The following is a 20,722-nucleotide window of genomic DNA, read 5'->3' on the forward strand; positions in this document are numbered from 1 at the left end:
GCCAGTTCCTTATCCACCTTATAATTCTTGTACTGATCTCCCCCAATTCAACTAATAATTTCCCATGAGCTACCAGGTCAAATGCTTTACTGAAGTCCAAGTATATTAGCACTACTACACTTCCCTTATCTAGAAAAAGTTATTTCCTTAAAGAAGAAAATAAGGGTAGCCTGGCATGATCTGTCTTTGGTAAATCCATGTTGCATTACATCATCTTTTCTGTTTACTGCCATGAATTTAATATTCTTTCTATCACAATTTGTTTTAAGTTTGTGTATACTACTGAGATCAGATTAACCAATTTGTAATTGCCTGGATCTGTTTTTTTCCTTTCTTAAGTATAGATATGACGTTCGTTATCCTTCAGGCAAGTGGTGCCACCGTCAAGTAGATAGAGGTATTAAAAATCCTTGCTACTGGACTAGCAATCTCATGTGCCAGATATCTGAGAACCACTATCAAATATTGCACCCAGCCCTGCAGTTGTTGCACCTGGCAGCTTGGAAGTAGGCTGGTTGAGCTCTATTGGCAGAGACTGTTTTTGACAGGTTCAGTAAAACCTCATAGAAAGCCTGGAAATCGTCTACCAGAAAGATCTACCCCTCCAAATGAAAATGGTTCTACTATGGGGAATCCAGCATAAATTAATTCCAGTTAATACCAGAAATCTACATGCCACGCTTTAACTACATGCCACACTTTAAATAGGCTGGATTGACTCTTAGTGCTCGCAAAATCCACCTTGCAGCAATATCAACATGTCACACTTTGATGCAGTCATACTTAGTCTTCAGTCATCCAACAATATCCAGATTCTTCAAGGACCTCCTGCATACATACCCATGTGTTAGAGACCTGACTCCTGCATGAGATCTTAACACCATCCTCCTGAAACTCATGGAACCTCCGTTCAAGCTATCATCAGATAGCTGCATCATCACCTTGCCCTTAAGATGTGCTTTCTGGGAGCTATTAACTCAGCATGGAGGGTCAGCGAGCTCTAAACTCTTATGTCTGGATCTCCTTGTATCTCATTTCATAGGGACAGAGTGGTTCTGAGACTGCACCCTAAACTCATCCCTAAGGTAATCTTAGAGTTTCACTTCAATCAACCTGCCAGTCTTCTTCCTGATACTACCCTCTATGGGAGAGAAGAAGCTACTTACTTTGGATGGTTCCAGAGCCTTGCTTTATTACCTTTCAGACAGTCTCCCTGCCTCTTTGTGGTTGTATCAGGCTTGCTGAAAAGCCAAGCCATCTTATCTAACTGAATCATTCACTGTATCTCCACCTGCTGTCAATTAGCTGGTGAACCTCTATTTCCAAACATCAAGGCATACTCCACCAAGACACTGGCAGCATCTTCTGTCTTTTTCAGAAATGTGTCAATATCTGAGATCTATAAAGTAACAACATAGAGCAACCCACTGACTGTAATTAAACAGTCTAGAGTGGCCCCCTTAGCATCATCTGCGACTCTGCATTGGGAAGCTTTGCACAGAGCAGAGGACCCTTCCCAGATGGCAAGAACTTGGCTGCAGGGCCAGGAGAAAACCTTTGTAATCTTGTCCATCTGCCACTCATCTGCGGCTGTCATCAAACGCCTTTTCTGCATTAAAACATCCTTCTCCTTCTCACTTAATCCTCCCTTTCCCTCACTGGCTCCATCGTCCCTTCCTGATTTACCCTCACCTCTCTATAGTTCAGCTAACTCTGCCTGCTACTTTTTCTTCCCCTCTTGATCCCAATCTCCCCCATTTCCCACCAGCTGAAATCCAGGTCCCACATCCTCCTCACTTCTGGTGACATTTATCCTAATTCTGGCCCTCCCTCCATGCCCACTCTCTCCACATCCTACACACACTTCTGTCATCACCTCTGCCCCTTTTATGTCACCATTCCTAACTTCACACCCATCCCTTTTTTCCCCCATCCCTTCTTCCCTTTTCTTGCTGACTTTGGAACCACTTCATCTTTATTAAGATCACAATGTATTCACATCTCACTCCTTCCAGCTCACAGTTCTTACAGAGACCTGGATCCCTTTAGCTGAAGCTGCCCTTTCTTATGGGCCTCTCGTCTCATGCTCTCCGCATTGGATCAGACCGGGGTGAGGGTGTTGGGCTGCTTCCAACATTTCCCTCTTCCCATTCTTTCTCCTTGTTCAAATAGCTCTGCATCTGACTGTCATCTCTCTTCCCCTTCCAAGTTGCGGACAACTATCATTCACCTAACTCTTCCCCAGCAGTCTTTCTCTCTCATTTTGACTTTTGGCTCTCTCCACAATCTCCCACATATCTCCTCATATTCAGCTTCTACGTTCATGACCCATCTGATATCTTAGCTGCATATTTCCTCGCCCTCAACTCTTCATTTGATCTGCACCTCTTGCCAGTTGTCCCACTCATTAAAGGGCCATTGACTATGCTGCTCTCCTTGCGTCACTGTACTCCACTTTTAACTCTCATTACAAGATCAGCCATGACTCATCCCCATCGTCCACTTCATCAGTTTCTTCTTGCCTTGCCTTCCTTTTCCCCCCTACAACTCTTCTCCTTATCCACTGTCACAGATGCAGAAGTTTCTCATCTGCTGTCCTCCTCTAACCTCTCCACTTGTCCCAGAGACTCCATGCCACCTCCTGATCTCCCTTGCACCCACTCTCATCCTCTCATTTGCTATTCACATCCTCCACTCTCTTCTGGCTTTTCCCCCTCACAATACAAGTATGCTTTAGTCTGTTCCATCTTTTTAAAAAAACAACAACAAGCAAAACAAACAAAAAACCCCACCTGTGACCTTACATGCCTCTCCAGTGAATGCTTTATCTCTAAGCTCATTGAATGCACTGTCTGTAATTGCTTTCTGGAGTTCCTCTCCTCCAAATCTATCCTAGACCCTTTCCAGTCTGGCTTCTATCCCCTGCACTCCACTGAAACCTCTCATGCCAAAGTCTTCCTAGTCAACCTTAGAAACAGTACTCTGTCTGCGTTCTTGACCTTTCAACAGCCTTCGACACCAACTATGCTCAATCTTGTCCAACCTTATCCATGACTGTCCTTTCCTAGTTCTGCTTCTTCCTCTGTAATCACTTCTTCAGCATGCCCCCTTTCAACTTTCTGAGGGGGTTCCAAAGGGCTTAGTCCTTGGTCTCCTTCTCTTCTGTGTCTCTGAGTAATCTCATCTGCAAACAGAAATTCAACAACTATTTCTACATTGTTGACTCATTGATCTACCTCTTTTCTCTAAACCGATTTCCTTCTATCTAAACTAAAATCTTGGCCCCACTCTGACATTTTTTCCTGGGTGTCTAGCTGTCAGCTCGTGTTCAATGTGGCTAAAACACAGCACTTGACCTTTCCCTCTCTTCCTCTTTTGATCATTGTGGGCAACACCACTGGGCCTGAATGTCATCTTCAACTCTGATGTCTCTGTAGGTCGTCACATCCAGACTTAAGGCCATGTCTATATTAGTGATCTTACAGCTGTAAGATCACTTGTATAGCCTCTCTGTGCTGACTGGAGAGAGTTCTTCCATCAACATAATACAACCACCTTAACAAGCGATGGTAGGTATGTCCACAGGAGAAGCTCTCTCACCAACACAGCCCTATGCACATTACTACTACTACTACTTAGGTTTTTTCTCACCCCTGAGTGACATAAGTTTTGCCGACATAAGTGGTCATGTAGACATAGTTTAAGTCTTGCAGATTCTTTCTGCATAACCTCTCTAAGTTGTGACCATTCCTAGCCATCCACACAGTCAGAATTCCTGTTCAGGCTCTCATCTCAATTGCTGCAACATCCTTTTCTCTGACCTTGACAAATGCAATCCTGCTTGTTCATGTCCATTCAGAATGCTGCTGCAGAGATTGTTCTCTGAGCCCATTGCTTTAACGATGTCACCTCTTTTGAGTTCCTCAACTACCCCACCTCTCTTTTATTTGCTCAAAGAAAAGCTGCTTGTCTTCTTTCACAGCTCTTCATGGCTTAACCCCACCCTACCTCCTGTTCAGTATCAAAATGTTGACTCTCTCGCCTCCAGCCTGCCAATGATTTCAGTCTCCATTTGTTAAATTTTCAAATAAGCACTTTCATGCTTTCTCCCATGTTGCCACTCATGCTTGGGAGGAGTTCTCCATAAACATTTGCAAAGCTATTTCATTATCCTCCTTCAGATCCCTACTTAAAACTTTCCTTTGCCATGATGTTTACACAAATCTTGATGTTAGGCTGCTGGTGTTCTGAAACCGCTGCCTGTCATGCTGAGCAGCATTGGCTCATTGTTTCCTTGTACTCCCCTAGTATCTGTCTGTATCTGTTGTTGTCTTATATGTAAATTATAGCAACTTCAGAATTCAGGACTTAATCTCCCGTTTGTGCATATAATAACTAAACTGAAGGATTTCTTTATTTTAAGACAGTTTTTAATATTTGCCAAATACTTATTAAACAAATTATTTTCTCTAAAGATGAAAATGATGAGAATTCTTGTGTACTTGCAATTTTAAGATTTATTGTTAATTTATTAAATGTTCTAAATTTCATATTTAATGTTTTATAGTTGTAATACAAGATTGTACACACAGCATTACCTGTGACAGTGTTTTTAGATCTAAATTCCATTTTATTTATCACTTAAAGTGTACAAAGATTGGTTATATTTTTGTAAAATGTTCTTTTCCTTATGCAGCTATGAAATAACCTTTAATAATGGAAGCTTAGGATAAACCACAAAGCTTTTTGCTTTTGCTGTCTTTAGAGACCATACATAAGTACAATGCAACCCAGTTAAAGTTGCTGTAGGAACCTTAACTTGTACATTTTCTGACTTCATAAATTTAACATTGCAACTTTAACATTGTACTAATACAGCTTTTTGGTATATATTGATAGTGTCACAGGTTTTCCTGGCATGTGAGACTTTTTAAACCAGATAGTCCTGGTCTGAATAATTTTTAAAATGTAAGAACCCAGTTCTGCAATTCCTTACTACTAAGTGTAGTACACAGTGCCCGTGGGACAACTCAAGGTATTAAGTGCTTCCTCACCAGCAAGGATGTGTAGGATTGGGCCCTAAATTTGATAGATAACAGAAGAATGATTGACTGCTATTGAGGAGGAGACGATACAGTGTAACAGAAAAAGAAACAGCTATTGCAAGTTACTTGTTACACCGGAGCATTGTGTCTACACAACGGGTTTGCACCAGTACATTTATGCTGATGTGAAAAACCCAAGTGTAGACAAGGACGAAGACTGCTTGCGCTTGTTGTTAAAAATGAAACATCAGCTTGTGATATGTAAAAAAAATTTTTAACCTCTCAGTTGTGTCACTTGCCAAACAACATTTGCTGAATTTGCAATGTAGCAAATCTGGAATCTAATTTTTAAAAAACATTTGACCTAATATGTTTCTGATGGTATTTTTAATTGTGCAGTGCATAAACCACAGAAGTAGGCACTTGATTTATTTATTTTAGATCTATAAAATGACAAGAATTAATAATGTATGAATTTGAAAAATAAAACCACATACTTACGATCAGTATTGTGTACAGGGACGACATGGTTCGTGGTTCCATTCAGGAGATAATTGTCAGCCCGTGGTGTGACAGCATGAGTTTAACTTGCAAAAAACCACCACAAATCTAACTTTAAAGAGCTCACAATGAAGGACCAGGAAAGATCCATTTTTGGAAAGGTTATTGTCTTAACTGAAAATAAGTCTTACGGTTACCTGCTGTGATCTTCAGTGCATAAGAAATATGTAAAACTCCTGCCTTGTACTCACAATTTTATTTATTAATATTATTGCCTTGCTTTGTTTGTATTACAATGATGCCCAAAATGTTCTAGCTACTTTACAAATATGTGAAGAGGGGTGTCTGTTCCTAAGCACTTGATTTTAAGAGAATAAATGTGTGAATCTAGTGCTCATAGACGGTGCCAGATCAGCATATGAATAAAGAACAGTTGGTTCAAACTAAATTTTTCTTTCTTTCTCGTGTTACATCAGTTGGAAAGGGGGAAGTGGTTTGAAGAATTAGCATAGACACTGGAGTAGTGTGCCCCTTCAGATCAAAGTGGTGCAAACTTTCATGGCCCTTTTCATGGATCCATTGCTAAGCCTAGACAATTAGGTTACATTGCTGGTAAAAATAACTTCAAGTTTCAAATACCTCAAGTTTGCTAGGAAATGTGACCACTTCCAGCAGTTTCCATTATCATTTATGATCACTGTAGCCTCCAGAGGTCTGGTTGTACTCAGTGCTGTGCAGGCCTATGTTGAAAGACCACCTTTTCCCTGAAGAACTTTCAGGCAAGGTACAACAGTGTTAGTGTACAGGCAACTGGAAGAAATGTTTGAATGAGGGAAACAGAAATAGGCATGTGTAGCTAGATACTATGAGGCAACTATCCAGCCTAGGGATGATAAATGAATGTTGAACTGCAACTTCTTTGTGAGGCTGAAGGTGGAAGCCATGTGATGGCTTTAGTTTATGAATATTATAGCAGTCCACCTCTTGAGCAGGACAGAGCAGGTTGCTCTTGGCTCCCAGTCCACTTTCATTGCTAGTTCAAGTTCTTTGGGCCTGATCTTTAAAATTACAAGTGGGTCAGGGCTCAGTGAACATCAGTAACTACACTGCAATCCATCAGCTCTTCTCCCCCCGCGCCAGTTGTGTTTCTCTGGGACAATGATTCTAATGAAGGATGTAAGAGTCATAGATAAGCATACTTGTATGAGTGATTTGGCCATGGAATGAAGCAGTTAGACTAATGAAAAGTCTACCCATCTTTAGGGCAATATGAAAAATCCTCGTATTAGATAATAAGCTTTCTCACCATAGCAGGAATGATATATACCATTCTCTGATGCAGAGATTATTATTACTGAGGAAGGGAGAAGAGCAGAAGACTCCATTAATTTCACTATGGACCTTGCGCTGCACATTTAATTTATATGTGCACTCAAATGCTACCGTGATGGCAGCCCTAGAAAATCCTAAAATAGATAGCAACACTACAGATTAAAATCCTCAAACAATGGAATCTTTACAACTTTGCAAACTTCCACATCCCCTTAATTTGCTTTAATCACGATGCGGAGAGTGACAATGCAGGATCATTCAGTTCTTGGGCTCTAAGATTGACAAGGATATTAAAGGTGATGGTGACTTTTGATGTGACTTTCAGATTCAGACCACCAGCTAATTTCAGATTGACCACTAAAAAGTCATTAGGTGATAGATACTGATGTTGCTAGGATTCATACCAGTGACATAGTTAAGAATGTTTGTCATTATTAAAGTCCTAGGTTCTGTAGTCTCCTACATACATTGAAATATTTCATATTTGTAACGTGTCAAAGGTAATTAAAAAATCTATCTGGAAATATTTGTGCAACTGATATATGGGTCAACACTTAACTAATTTGTGAGCTCTCTGGGACAGGGACTGTCTTTTACAACATGTATGTACAGTGTCTAGCAAGCTGCAGCTCTGATTCTTGATTGGAGCCTGAGTTACTGCAATACAGATAATAAAAATAAATTATAATTAAGTAGATATTATAAATGACTATGCATCATTTAGGTTTATTTTTTAACGAATCAGGCAATAACAAACATACCCTACCAAATTTTAAGAACAAAACTATAGGTTTATCTTCCCAGTTCCTTACTGGGTCTTACTGTCCTCATTTTTGCTGATTTTAAAAGACTTTTGTGAGGTGATTGATTCTCACACAAAGTTTTGTTCACTGACTGAACCTGTTGTGCATACCTTTTCAACAGTAATTCAGTCAAGATATGGAATTTAGGAAATTAAAGAGAAAAGAAACTAGGCAGAAATAAAAACAAACTACCACTGTACAATTTTTTTAAACCACGTTGGAAAGGCTGGTAAAGTACCAAAAAGCTAACTGCAATGCCTATGGATGTAAAACTGAATTAATTTGCTTTATTAATGTGTTTTAAGAGTGTATGTGTGGATGTAAACTAATAGGGACACTTTTACAAATAGAAACATAAACATAAAAGTGTATACCTGAGTCAGATTTAGCAATCATTATAGAAGGTGGCATAGCTCAATAAAGTGTGTGCCTATAAATTAATCAGGAGCTTTTTTATTTTTTAACCACACACACACACACACGACACGTAGTTTGAAAAGGATTTTGCTGTGAAGTGAGTAATATTTTGTGTGGCAAATTTAACAAGATTTAATTGTGAACATCACTAGTCATCATATTTGAACTACAGGTATCTTATTTCATTCTAGGGAAAAGGGAAGAACAAATAAGCTGAGTAAAGATTTATTTTGCTTGCTTACTCAGATTAGCCCCATTAGGCGTAAATGTAAAGAAAATCTTGGTTTAAAAAAAAAGGTCTACAAGTCTGATGATCCAACATCTGTGTTTTGAGAGTGGGTGGTGAGAAAGATCAGTCAGAATGAACTATTCTGCTCTTGTGTCTAGACCTGTTTCAGCTATTTCCTGCAGCATCTCTCTAAACAATAAATAAAGAATTACTATTGCACTAGTACCTGACTCAAAAAGTTGGTTTTCCTGGGATGTTGGGAAGCCCACTTAATTATAGAGCGCTATGAGAAAATATTTGCATACTGGTTTCTGAGTATGGTCTGACTTGACTGTAACTTTGCTTACTTAAAATGGGATTTTCATAAAGCTGGGTGTATTGTAAGTAGCAGATGAACTAGAGCAAACACTGAAAGTGTAGAATGGTTAATATTTTAATTGTTAGCATGGTGTTTTTTTATTCAGCAGATACTATTCCTGTAGATTCTAGATATAATTTGGGGTTGCAATACCAATGAGCATATGTAATGATAGTTGAGAATGAGATGCTGCAAGGTTTAATGAACTGGAACTTTGGCTATCAAATCCGCTCTTTGTCAGCACCTAAAAGAACTTAATTCTATGACTGAATAAAATCCAGGTAGCATTAAGATGTTGACAATATTTTAAATTAATTTGCTTGAGGAAATAAGGATTCTGGCTAAATTAGATACGGGAAACAATAGATAAGGGTAACACAGTTGGTGGTTGGTATATTTGTCATAACTATGAACCAGTAAATGACCAAGAATAAGCATAGTCTTACATTGTTTTGCTTTGTTATCGTAGGGATACCTAGTATTCTACATGCACCTCACACAGTGTTAATTCTGATGTGGTTATTACTGCAATCATAGCTTAGATTCTGGCCTCTGACTTCTTTTGAATGATCTTCAGTTTATATGTGTGTTTTGCACAGGAAGGGGAAATAGGGGAGAGTTCATTCTGCTCTATTTCTTTCCCTTTCCCACCCATATCTATAATCCTCTATTGACCTTTCAGTTCTGCTTTAAGCAGCAGTGTTTCCTAAATCTTTTAGCTTTCGGTATGCTTTGTTTTCCTTCAAATTGTTGAATTCTGGTTTGAAGAAAAATATCTTGGCATTGAAACACTATTCCAGACATATGTAATTTTATATATATCTATATCTATCTATCTATATATATAATGCATCCGATGAAGTGAGCTGTAGCTCATGAAAGCTTATGCTCAAATAAATTTGTTAGTCTCTAAGGTGCCACAAGTTCTCCTTTTCTTATTCCAGACTAAATGCTTAACAAAACTTTCAGTTCAGAGCAGATTTACAGTAAAAGCTTTGTTATCCGGCATGTTCGGGGAATAGGGGGTGCTGTTTAATCAAAAATTCCAATTAACTAAGAGTTATGCTTACCAACGGAATACCAATTTTCAAAGAATTAGAATACAATAAAATTAATGAAGTATAAAATAGTATACAGGTACTCACAAATCCAGCAGTAGTACTGCACTGCAGAGTAGTTGGTTTCTTGAAGCACTTAAGTGTATATAGGTAAAGTTTTCTATACAGTAGGTTATCTTATGACACTACATATCACTATGGGCAGTGCATGGTGTACACCCAGATCACTAAAAATACACTTAACACTAAAACTATACTGAACATAATTTAATCTTTGATGATTCAGAAGGCACGTCAGGATCTTGCAGTGCCTTACGGTCGTCGTCATAAATTATCACTGTAGCTGTAGAAGGTGTAGGAGATTGGGCTGAATCTGTAATGACCCAATGACACACCGTGGAAGTTGCTTTTTTGAATAAATCCCTGATATCAGTTTGCTTACTTGTCTTCTGTCTCTTTTGCATAAAAGTCGAGTGCAGAATGTGCAATTGCATAACCTCCTGGTCAGTATACTAGTCCTGGTTACTAGATTGAAGATTTGTATTGGGAGCGATCAGAAATGCCGGTTAATAAAGTGCCAGATAACAGCTTTTACTGTGTATTGCAGCTGTTTACGTGAGTCTTCAGAGAATAAAGTATCCAATAGTTGTCACCATAGGATCATATACAGTATTTGGATATGGGAAAGAATTAAAGTCCATTCCTTTACAAGTGTAAAATATGGTCCCTCAACAGACTTAGAGGTTTTTTCTCCTAGTGAAAAGCTGGTATGATGAAAAAACAGGCTATTCATTATGGTCATTTCAATTCATTTTTTATAACATAGGGATACTGATATTTTCATTATGGTAACCTACAAAAAAAAAAACTGATGACATTCCTCTTCAGTCTTGCACTTCACTAAACGTAATCCTGTGCTAAAATTTGACTTTCAGGTTTGGAGTTCATTAAATTGGGAATTGATGACATTTTTTTGTATTGTGCTGAGGCTGGCCAGTGCAGGTGGTGTCTGTCTTGTGGGACATATCCTTTCCCACCATGGGAACAACATAAGGAATGTCATCTTTATTTGCTTTTGTGGCTGAATGAGTACACAGGTAGCAGTTCTTATAGCAGCCAGTGGGGAAAGTAAATCAGTGGGGTGGTGATGGCCTTTATAACTGTTTTCTCTTCCTGGATGAAACTGATCACTGGGTTAGTTATTATTCCTGTGGCTGCATTAAAACCTCAGGAATAGTGACAGCCTGCACCTTGCCTTTATTCAACAGCATGCAGCAACTTGTAGCTATTTTTCTAGCAGTTTTCACCCACTCATCTCAAAGCACTTTATAAAAAGAAGATAGCCACCATCATCCCCATTTTGTAGATATGGAAATTGAGGCACACAGCACTTCCCTTCCTAATGCCCTGTGAGAAGGTGATATCCTTCAGGTTTGCCTCAATGTGTTTCTTACTAGTCAGCGAACTTTTTAATCTCCCTTGACATCTGACCCCCCACCCCCCGCCATTAATGAGGCCTTGATGTAATACCATCTAGTTGCAGAAAATGCTGCTCAAGTCCTCCTTCAACACACTTTTAAAAAATAATAAGGGGGAGATGAAATAACAGGAGCAGTTCAAAAATCACAGGATAGAAATGGCTTATTAACCTTAAACACTGACTGTGATCCTTTATGAAATTATTGGAGCCATATGCTAGATTTTAGACCTGGGGAGCCAGTTTTTCTCATCTTACTCCAGTTCCTTGGTCTTCAAGTTTTTGGTGCACCTCTGAACCTGCTGCTCAAGTGTACTGAATGTTGCTCCACTCACATTGCCTAATACATATCGGTAGAGTGGAGATCTGATCATATAGCACAAACGCTGGTGGTGCTGGAACTACCAGGTGCTCTTCTTCTGAACACGTCCCCAGATCTCAGAGGGAAGAAAGGTAGAAGGAGGCTACTATAGGGGGTAGTAGCTGAGAGTGGTTATAGTAAAGAAAAGTGAACCATTCCTCTTCCCCAGCCATGAAATGGGAGACCTTCCTCATTTCCTAGAAGCCAGGAGAAAAATTTCTTTATGGTTCCTTTATGGTTGGGAAATGGTGTAGCTTCATAAAGGATGTCATTTAGTGTGGGTGTGGCTCTGATGTAGTCTCAGTTTAACTTGCCTACCAAAAAGTTGCCTACCTAATACAATAGCCATAGCTACAGAGAAGGAACACACTGAAGGCACTTTTCAGTGCTAGTAAGAAGCTGTTGTTTCTGAACTATCAGACCCTTATCATGGATGACTTCATACTCAAAGGGAGTTGGCCAGTGGTACGCATTTAAACTGGTGGTTTGCCCTTCACAAACATAGGTATATTGAGGTCTGTGCAAGTGTTCAGTACCCTCCTTTCATGTGTCTTGCTTTCACATTTCATTGTCCCATGTCAGTTTGCTTTGTACTTCATTTTTGTTCTAGAAAATTTTGTTTTCTTCAAGTACATTAAACTCTGGGTTCATTTTTCTCTTCCACAGTAACGGGGGGTATCACAGAGGAGCAGTTTCAGACACATCAACAGCAATTAGTTCAAATGCAAAGACAGCAACTTGCTCAGCTTCAGCAGAAGCAGCAGTCTCAGCATTCCTCACAACAGACGCATCCAAAAGCACAGGTAATACTCCTTTATAATCTTTTTGATGTGCCAAGATAGTCTTCCACAGTAGGTTCTCCCTCCTGCTTACTCACTTTTTGTTAAGTCTTTGTCACAAGTTAAAGATAACCTTTTGTTAATGTACTAATTGTGTGAAATGCATTTAAATTATTCTGATCAAAATCCTTTTAAATTTCTCTGTGTGGCTTTGGAAAACTCAGTATCTCTCTAGCTACCATAACTTTTTTGCTTTTATTTTTTCTTGTAATTCAGAATGTGGTATTTCTTATAAACTTTGAAGGGACACTGCTAAATGAGTGTGTATTTTGGAAATATGAATGTTCTTACTTACGTTGCAAATGGTTTGTTTTAAAAATATAGTTTCACTATTTTTACATTTGTTTTACTTTTAACACTTAGGCAACGGAAACAGAATAGCCAGTTTCACTTTGTTTTGTCAGTTTGCCAGTTTCACTCAGGGTTTCATGCACAATGCTGAACTGTTTGGATTGCAAACATTGCTGGGGATTTTTTAGTAGATAAAAATATTGTTACACTGTCTCTCAAAAGCATTTCTGTTGGTCTTGGCTTTTGTCTTACTTTCTTCTGAAAGAAAAAAAACCCAAAACCCAACAAAACTAGATTTTAAAGCAAATTTGCTTAACAAGCGTTCCTGTAAGAGAATATGAAAAGAGACTACAAATCTTTTATGTCTTACTGCCTGCACAATTATCTGTTCTTTTTTATATTTACATTTCTTAGAAATTAAATACACTTTGTTTAGGGATAGAATATGCCACTTGTACTGTCATTGAGTCGTACCTTACTGTGTGAGTAGTCCAGTTGAAATCAGTGTGACTAATTTTGGAGTAGGGTAGTGTGAGTAAGAGTGGCACAACTTAGCCCTTTGGTAGTTATTGAGTTAAAAAAAGCTTTTAAATGTGTTATGTTCTGAATTTCTTTGTGAGAAAATTAATTTTTCCAGTGTCATATCTACTGTGGACAAAGGATGCACTTACTGTCAGGCTTACATAGCTAGTATTTTGCAAATTAAAAAGAAAAATATATGTATAAAATCAAAAATATTGTTAAGCATTACTAGAAAAACCTTTTCCCTATATTATTATGAGAAGTGTATACATGAACACCAGTGTTCCTTTCTCCCCCCCAACCATTTTCTGTATTTATTCATCATAATCTTCCTGTATATATTATTGGGTTGCAAAGTGGGTTTTTTTGTCTATTTACATAACATATGGAATGGTGCTTCTAACTAGGAGGAGGAAATGATATTTGATGGTTTAGATATTGAAAAGTTAGTGTATTAAATATGCAGCCATTACCAGTGGTTCTCAACTAGGGGTCCGGGGCCCCCTAGGGGTTGCAAGCAGGTTTTAGGGGGTTCGCCAAGCAGGGCGAGCATTTAGACTTCCTGGGGCCCAGGGCAGAAAGCTGAAGTCTAGGGCCCCGAGGCCTGCCACCTATGGCTGAAGCCGAAGCCTGAGCCACTTAACTTTGTGGAGCCCCCTATGGCATGGGGCTCCAGGCAGTTACCCTGCTTGCTACCCCCTAATGCCAGTCCTGGTTTTACATGCAGAAAAATGGTTGTGGCACAGGTGGGCCGTGGCATTTTTGTAGCATGGTGGGTGTGTGTGGGGGGGGAAGCAGGCTTCAGAAAGAAAAAGGTTGAGAACCTCTGCCATATATAGCCAATAGGATACTGTATCAAAGGGAAGATGGCAAGTGCTGAAAAAATGAATATTAGTACTTACGTTTTCAAGGTGGCTGGATTAGTAGAAGAAATATCCTTCCAAAGCTCAGTACGCGAGATCCCTATGAGGCAAATTAATCCCTGACAGAATAACGTTTTGGACCTTGCATAGACACAAGTGTATATAAGTAAAATAAATGGAAAAAAAAAAACCTTCAGGATTTCAAAAAGCCTCCCAAAGACTGATACAAAAGACTTGTCAAACACACTATGAATTTGATGTGTCAGTCTGAGACCTTTTGCAGTTGAAGATTTAAGAAGCTTCCTTATGCAGCCTGTCAACTTTCTACATAGTTGTCTAGATTGACCATTGTTGGGAGGGATGCATAAAACTAGATTCATGACCTTTAAATATTTCATGTTATAATTTTGGTTCAAAAGATGCTTCCCCTTAATTCACTAGTAGCTATGTACTGTTGTTATCCGTCTTAATGTGTTTTGTCAGCTTGTACTGGCAGAATTGTAAACACTATTTGGTTAATTCCATAGGGCTCAAGCACCTCTGACTGTATGTCCAAAACACTTGACTCAGCCAGTGCCCACTTTGCTGCATCTGCAGTGGTCAGTGCACCTGCTCCCAGTCGCAGTGAGGTAACAAAGGAACAGAACACCAGCCACAACAATATTAATGGTGTTGTCCAGCCTTCAGGTGATGATTTCTTAATGTTAGCTGTCTAATGGAGAGTTTAGAATCTTTGAACAAAGGACTTCTAATTTCTAAAAATATATTTGAGTTGAATAAATATACTAACAGTGCAGATTTTAATTATTACTCTTTTAATTATACAGTTTTGTACAAAATGCTCTGGCCTTATCTAATGTTGATATGTTAGTAAAGTACAAACTATATTTGGATAATGTTGAAGATCTAATAGTGTCTTCAGAACAAAAATTTCCTATCTTTAAATCATGAACAGTAATTCAGTAACTTTTCCATTTTCTTTTCAAATAATAAAAACTCTTTGTAAAGTATGGATTGGTTATGATTGGTGCAGTCTGACTCTATTTACACAGTTTTTTAAAAATGCCATTATTCAGTGTCCCGTGATCTTGTGGATGGTTTTATGGGGAGGGAGTTGGTGTTTAAAACTTTCAAATCCATATTGGTTCTACAGTCTTAAGAAATTTCATTCTTTAATTAGTACTATAGCCCCAAATGAGCATAGAACATATATGCTTATCTTTAACCTGTTGACATCATTGATGTAAGTATGTACCCAAAGTTAAGTATGTGCTTAAATTCTTTTCTGAATAGGTCCTAAATGTACGACTGGCACATACTAGAGCAGTTTTTCCAGAGACCACGAACCTAGCTGCAAAGCCCTAATGTAATTGCAATTTTTCTGTGAGACTCCACTTATCAGAAACCAATCATGCCAAATTAGACAGGTTGGATTATTGCTTTACAGGAGGAGACAAAAGTTCATTGGGATTTGACTTAGATAATAAATCAGAGGGGCTTTATGGTGGTTTTTTGTTTAACAGCTAATGGTGTAATGGGGTTTATAGAACCTGTGCACTGGTGGGGAGGAAGAGAGTTAATATATGGTAAATCATAATGCTGGAATTGATCCAGGAGAGAACTGTAGCTCAGCCCAGTTGTGGTAAATCAGGTCATTCCTCAACACATTATGCAAGAGAAAGGGCAATGCTCTGAGGAGTCTACACTAATTGGGACTTGGAGGCAAACGTTTTTTCCTCTTAATTGAACAGAAAAGACTGTAAAAGTTGTGACTGCAAATAAACTTTAGTAATTTTGTTCCCAAGCTGTAACTTTGGCATTGGGATTATGGGATAATTATTGCCATTGATAATTACAGCCTTATACTTAAGCTTATGTTTAAACTTCTGTTTTGTGACTAAACGATTACATGTGTTTTATTTGTGTAATTTTTACTGAAAATGTTTTGTTTCTAACAGGAACCTCTAAAACTCTGTACTCCACCAACATGGCTTTATCATCCAGCCCAGGGATTTCAGCGGTACAGCTTGTAAGGACAGTTGGCCACAGCACCACAAACCACTTAATTCCAGCTTTGTGCACAAGCAGCCCTCAAACACTTCCCATGAACAATTCTTGCCTGACTAATGCAGTGCATCTAAACAATGTCAGTGTCGTTTCTCCAGTCAATGTACATATCAATGCAAGGACTTCAGCACCATCGCCAACAGCCTTAAAACTTGCCACAGTTGCTGCCAGTATGGACAGAGTGCCAAAGGTTACTCCCAGCAGTGCCATCAGCAGTATAGCAAGGTGTGTATATAGTATATTGGGACAGAATTTCTTAAATTCCGGTATTATTATTATAATATGAATAGTTCCATAAATTTACCAGGCTCAGTAGAGTGTTAAGTAAGACATAGTCCCTTGGTTGAAGATCTCACAGTCTATGACTTTGGCCCTACAAAGGGATCCCCACCTGCACAGTATATCCTTTACTTCAATAGGCGCCTGAGCAGTCATACAAGTTCGTGTCTAGATAATCCTTTTGCAGAATTGAGGTCTAAGATAATACAGATATATAATTGAACACATATAAGTATACTTTTATTTTTACATGGTAACTGTGTAAAATGAGTTGTTCAGGTAATCATTTTGATTTGATTAATCTAATGCAGCTAGCCACTTCCAGGCTTCCCAGACCCTGCTTTCCCCAAAAGGAATTATGCTTATGCCCTTCCCCAAACTCCATGGGTGCATCTTAGAGGCACAGTCTGGGACTCTGACCTCACTTCCACCATGAAATTCCCTCAGAGCATAATTTGGTTCCCTGTACCAGTTGTAGAATTGCAGTTTTAGTATATGTAAATAAAGATTACTATGTATGGAGGAAGGGTGATCTTGAACAAGTATCTGGAAATTTCTTTTAAAAAAAGCTTAAATTTTCCTTTTATTAAACTTGTCTGCTGGACTGTATAATCTATGAATTAATTATATCTATTGTTTATAAAGTACAGGAATTCAGAATGGGCACTAATGGGTTATGGTTCACTTTGCAATTTCATTCATAACTAAATTTTTTTGTGTGAAGTTTTTTTTTTTTTTTTTTTTTAAAATAAATAAATACTGGATATAAGTCCAAGTATGTCTAGACTAGAGGAAAGGTACTTTAACCAAACAAACAACAACCCCCAACAACCTAGAAACACCCTTTTGAATGTTTAGCACGCTCAGCTCTGGTTACACTAGATGCAAAGGGCTGTTTCAAGTTGTTAGCTAACTGTTAAAAAGCACCTTTATTCCTACTCTAGACAAGCCTTAGGGTTCTAACAGGTGCAAAATCCTGAAGAGCATTATATAAAGACTGATGCAAAATTAAAAATTCTTCATGCTAGTGCTGAAAAGTTTTTTTTAACTAAACTGATAAAAAAGATGGGCTATGTTAGAACAGTAATTTATGCACCAGCATGCACGGAACAGTTGTGCTTTCCGCAGCTCCTATTGGCCGGGAATGGCGAACTGCTGCCAGTGGGAGCTGCAGGGGGCCGTGCCCGCAGGCGGTCAACATCCTCAAAATGTCTCACGGCTCGCAATCAGCTTACTGTGATGGGCTGCAGGGTACCCACCCCAGCTTCAGTACTATCTTATAGGAAATCATCAATAGGTTTTTCAGCTTCAGCAAAGTTAGCTGTTAGTACTTTATTAATGCGGCAGCGCATGAATAGGATCATGGTATTGGTGGACTAAAGCGAACGTTTGGTTTTTAAACAGCAAGTTGAAGCAGAACTTTCCCTGTTCCTGCCTATTTGTTTGAGTTTAATGGTCTTTCCATTCCCTGAATAAGAGATCTGTGCAGAAACACTTATATCAAGAAAAATACTGTGAAATTGTATGTAGAAATATTAATGTTCTACTTGTAACTATTCCATATTCCATTTTATTACAGAGAGAACCACGAACCAGAACGACTGGGTTTAAATGGCATAGCAGAGACAACAGTAGCAATGGAAGTGACATAACCTCAAACCAGTGGCTTAACCTGTGCTGATGGTGTAGTCATTTATATTCCAACTGAATGCAAAATACAACACTCTGTGGATCACAGGGAACTGAAACGGACCTAAATGGACTATCATTATATCATATATTAAGTCGATATATAATGTACATTTTGTAAAATAGGGAAAATCACTACCTTGTAAAATAGTTTATTTGTATCATCAATATTATTTCTGTTACTTGAATAGTAGATATTCATCATCATGCTTTTGCACTTGAATTTGCAACTGAATGGATTTAAAAAATAATTCTTTAATGGGATCATGAGCATGAAATGAGATCCTGCATCACTTGTTTTAACTATTTATTTTGCCATGTTTACATTTTGTATCTTGTACAAATAAATCCAACTTTGTGTCTAAAAAAAAAAGTTAAAAGATTCATAGCTAGGAAATGAAATTCTTGTAATTTTTTTCTAAAGGAAATGTAAAGTTTTCACTTGGTTCATTTTGTTTCACAATTTGATTAGATGGACTTTTTGGTAAATACTTTAGTGGCATTTCACTGTCAAATATGAAGTTCAAGGCAAAATAGTATTTTCTATTACTGTGCAGGGGAAAGGGATGGATCGATACATGCAAATTTAATGTAGTAACTCACTTTTCCATATATTTTGAATGTATATTTCTATTTATAATACCAGTTTATAAAAGATAATTACACAGAAAAAACTGACTAGGAAAAATTATGCCTCTAGCACACATTAAACTGTGCAGATATGAAAAATTTTCAACTGATTACATTTTATCTGAAGACTGCATATTTTAACTGGCTTTAAAACTGTAACACACCACATAAAGGATATTTTACCAGGTATGTATTGCATTATATATCATTGCAATAATTATTGGATGTCTAGATATCGAGCCATCCCAGGTGGTGGGAGGGGGGAGGGTTGTGGCAAGATTGTCTTTTCAATTTTGGAGAGTTTTCCTGTGGCTACAAGGCAAGTAACGGGTTGGAAAAAGTCTGACTGTAAGCGTTGGACACCTTCGTAGTGTAGTGTTTTAGTGACTTTTTTTATATGGTTCTTGTAAATTAGATACGTGTAGTGGTGTTTCAGAATGTTTGTTTATGCACTAGTTCAGACAACTTTCCCTGTTACTTGTTCTTGATAAGTGAAAACTGCAGGGAAATAAAAATACATATCAAAACATGGACATGTTGCATATGTGTTTATTTCACAATGTGAAAACAATTTGTATGTTAAGGTGGTACTGGTAGTCTTCTGAGATGTTTTTAATCCAAGTATATTCACTAAAACTGCCACTTCTGTGAGAAAGTGATTGTTTCCTGCCTTTAATGTATTTGTAGTATAACAGGAGAGAAACAGTAGACCAGTGGTTGGAACTTGAGAGACCCAGGTTCAGTCCATTGGGTTTCCACCACAGAACTTAGTGTGTGACCTTGGGCAAGTCACTTATTTTTTGTGCCTCAGTTCTCCATCTGTAAAATGGTGATAACAGCACTTCACTGTCTAACAGAGGTGGTAATAGTAGGAGAATTAAAGTAAACATTGTCAAGTGCTGTTATGTTGGAGTAATGGGAACCATATACAGTAGAGCCTCAGAATTACAAACATCAGAGTTACAAACTGCCCAGTCAACCACATACCTCATTTGGAACCAGAAGTACACAATCAGGCAGCAGAGACCCAAAAAAAGAGCAATACTGTATTAAACATAAATTACTAAAAAAATAAAAGGTAAGTTTGAGGGGGAGATTTGACAAGGTAAGGAAACTGTTTCTGTGCTTGTTTCATTTAAATTAAGATGTTAAAAGCCTTATTTTTCTTCTGCATAGTAAAGTTTCAAAGCTATATTAAGTCAATGTTCAGTTATAAATTTTTGAAAAGACAACCATAACATTTTGTTCAGAGTTACAAACAACCTCCATTCCCGAGGTGTTTGTAACTCTCGGGTTCTGCTGTACGTACCTTAGATAGACTTGAGTATATTAGAAATCACAGAAATAATTCCCATCTAATGCGTTGCAAGAGTTGCTTCATACAAGACCTATTTGTGTAAAACCATTTTACTAGAAATTTACTACTCCATCAGGTGAGTGATTGGGTAACATCCACAGTTAAACCCTGCAATTAAATCCTGGTTTATTCTGAGTTCATGCATGTTTTATAACTATCTCACTGAAACTGAAGTGTATTGTAGAGCAGCTGGTAAAATGAGAACTTAGACTTCTGACTTGCTCTGGGGGTTGATTTTAATTAGTTCTTCAGTTCATATTGCAGGTTTTGCACAGAAACACATAAAAAAGAATAAATAGTGCTTTCTCCTTCAAGGTCTATATGTTGTTGTTTTTCCTGGGTGCCAAGATATCAATTTATGCCTTTTTTTAGCTGTTTCAGAAAGATATATTGTTTGTCTTCTTCAAAGACACTTTTCCCTCCCATTAGCTGTTTTATTCTGTTACAGGTAATTCAGTAGATATTGTTTTGAAGTATTGTCCAGCTCTTATCTATCAGAGAGCTACCCAGCAGCCTGAGATGCTGTAGGCGGTCCAGAAGTATTCCCTATTGTTACTGATAACTAGTACCATTTTTCTCTTTAAAAACGTTATAAGGGCCATAA

At 38.1% G+C, this 20,722-nt stretch overlaps 1 protein-coding gene across 1 annotated transcript in view; it reads left to right on the top strand.

Annotated features, from left to right (window-relative positions):
- The window catches only part of EPC2 (enhancer of polycomb 2), an 85,215-nt gene extending 65,923 nt beyond the window's left edge, over positions 1-19,292 (top strand). Inside the window, exons 11-14 of the mRNA XM_077830039.1 lie at positions 12,248-12,384; positions 14,624-14,783; positions 16,055-16,388; positions 18,022-19,292. Coding sequence (XP_077686165.1) covers positions 12,248-12,384; positions 14,624-14,783; positions 16,055-16,388; positions 18,022-18,094 — 704 coding nt within the window. The 3' untranslated portion in view covers positions 18,095-19,292. The remainder of the gene's footprint in view (positions 1-12,247; positions 12,385-14,623; positions 14,784-16,054; positions 16,389-18,021) is intronic.
- Positions 19,293-20,722: the final 1,430 nt, after the last annotated feature.

This window comes from Eretmochelys imbricata, chromosome 11 (assembly GCF_965152235.1).
Source record: "Eretmochelys imbricata isolate rEreImb1 chromosome 11, rEreImb1.hap1, whole genome shotgun sequence".
Classification (NCBI taxonomy): domain Eukaryota; kingdom Metazoa; phylum Chordata; order Testudines; family Cheloniidae; genus Eretmochelys; species Eretmochelys imbricata.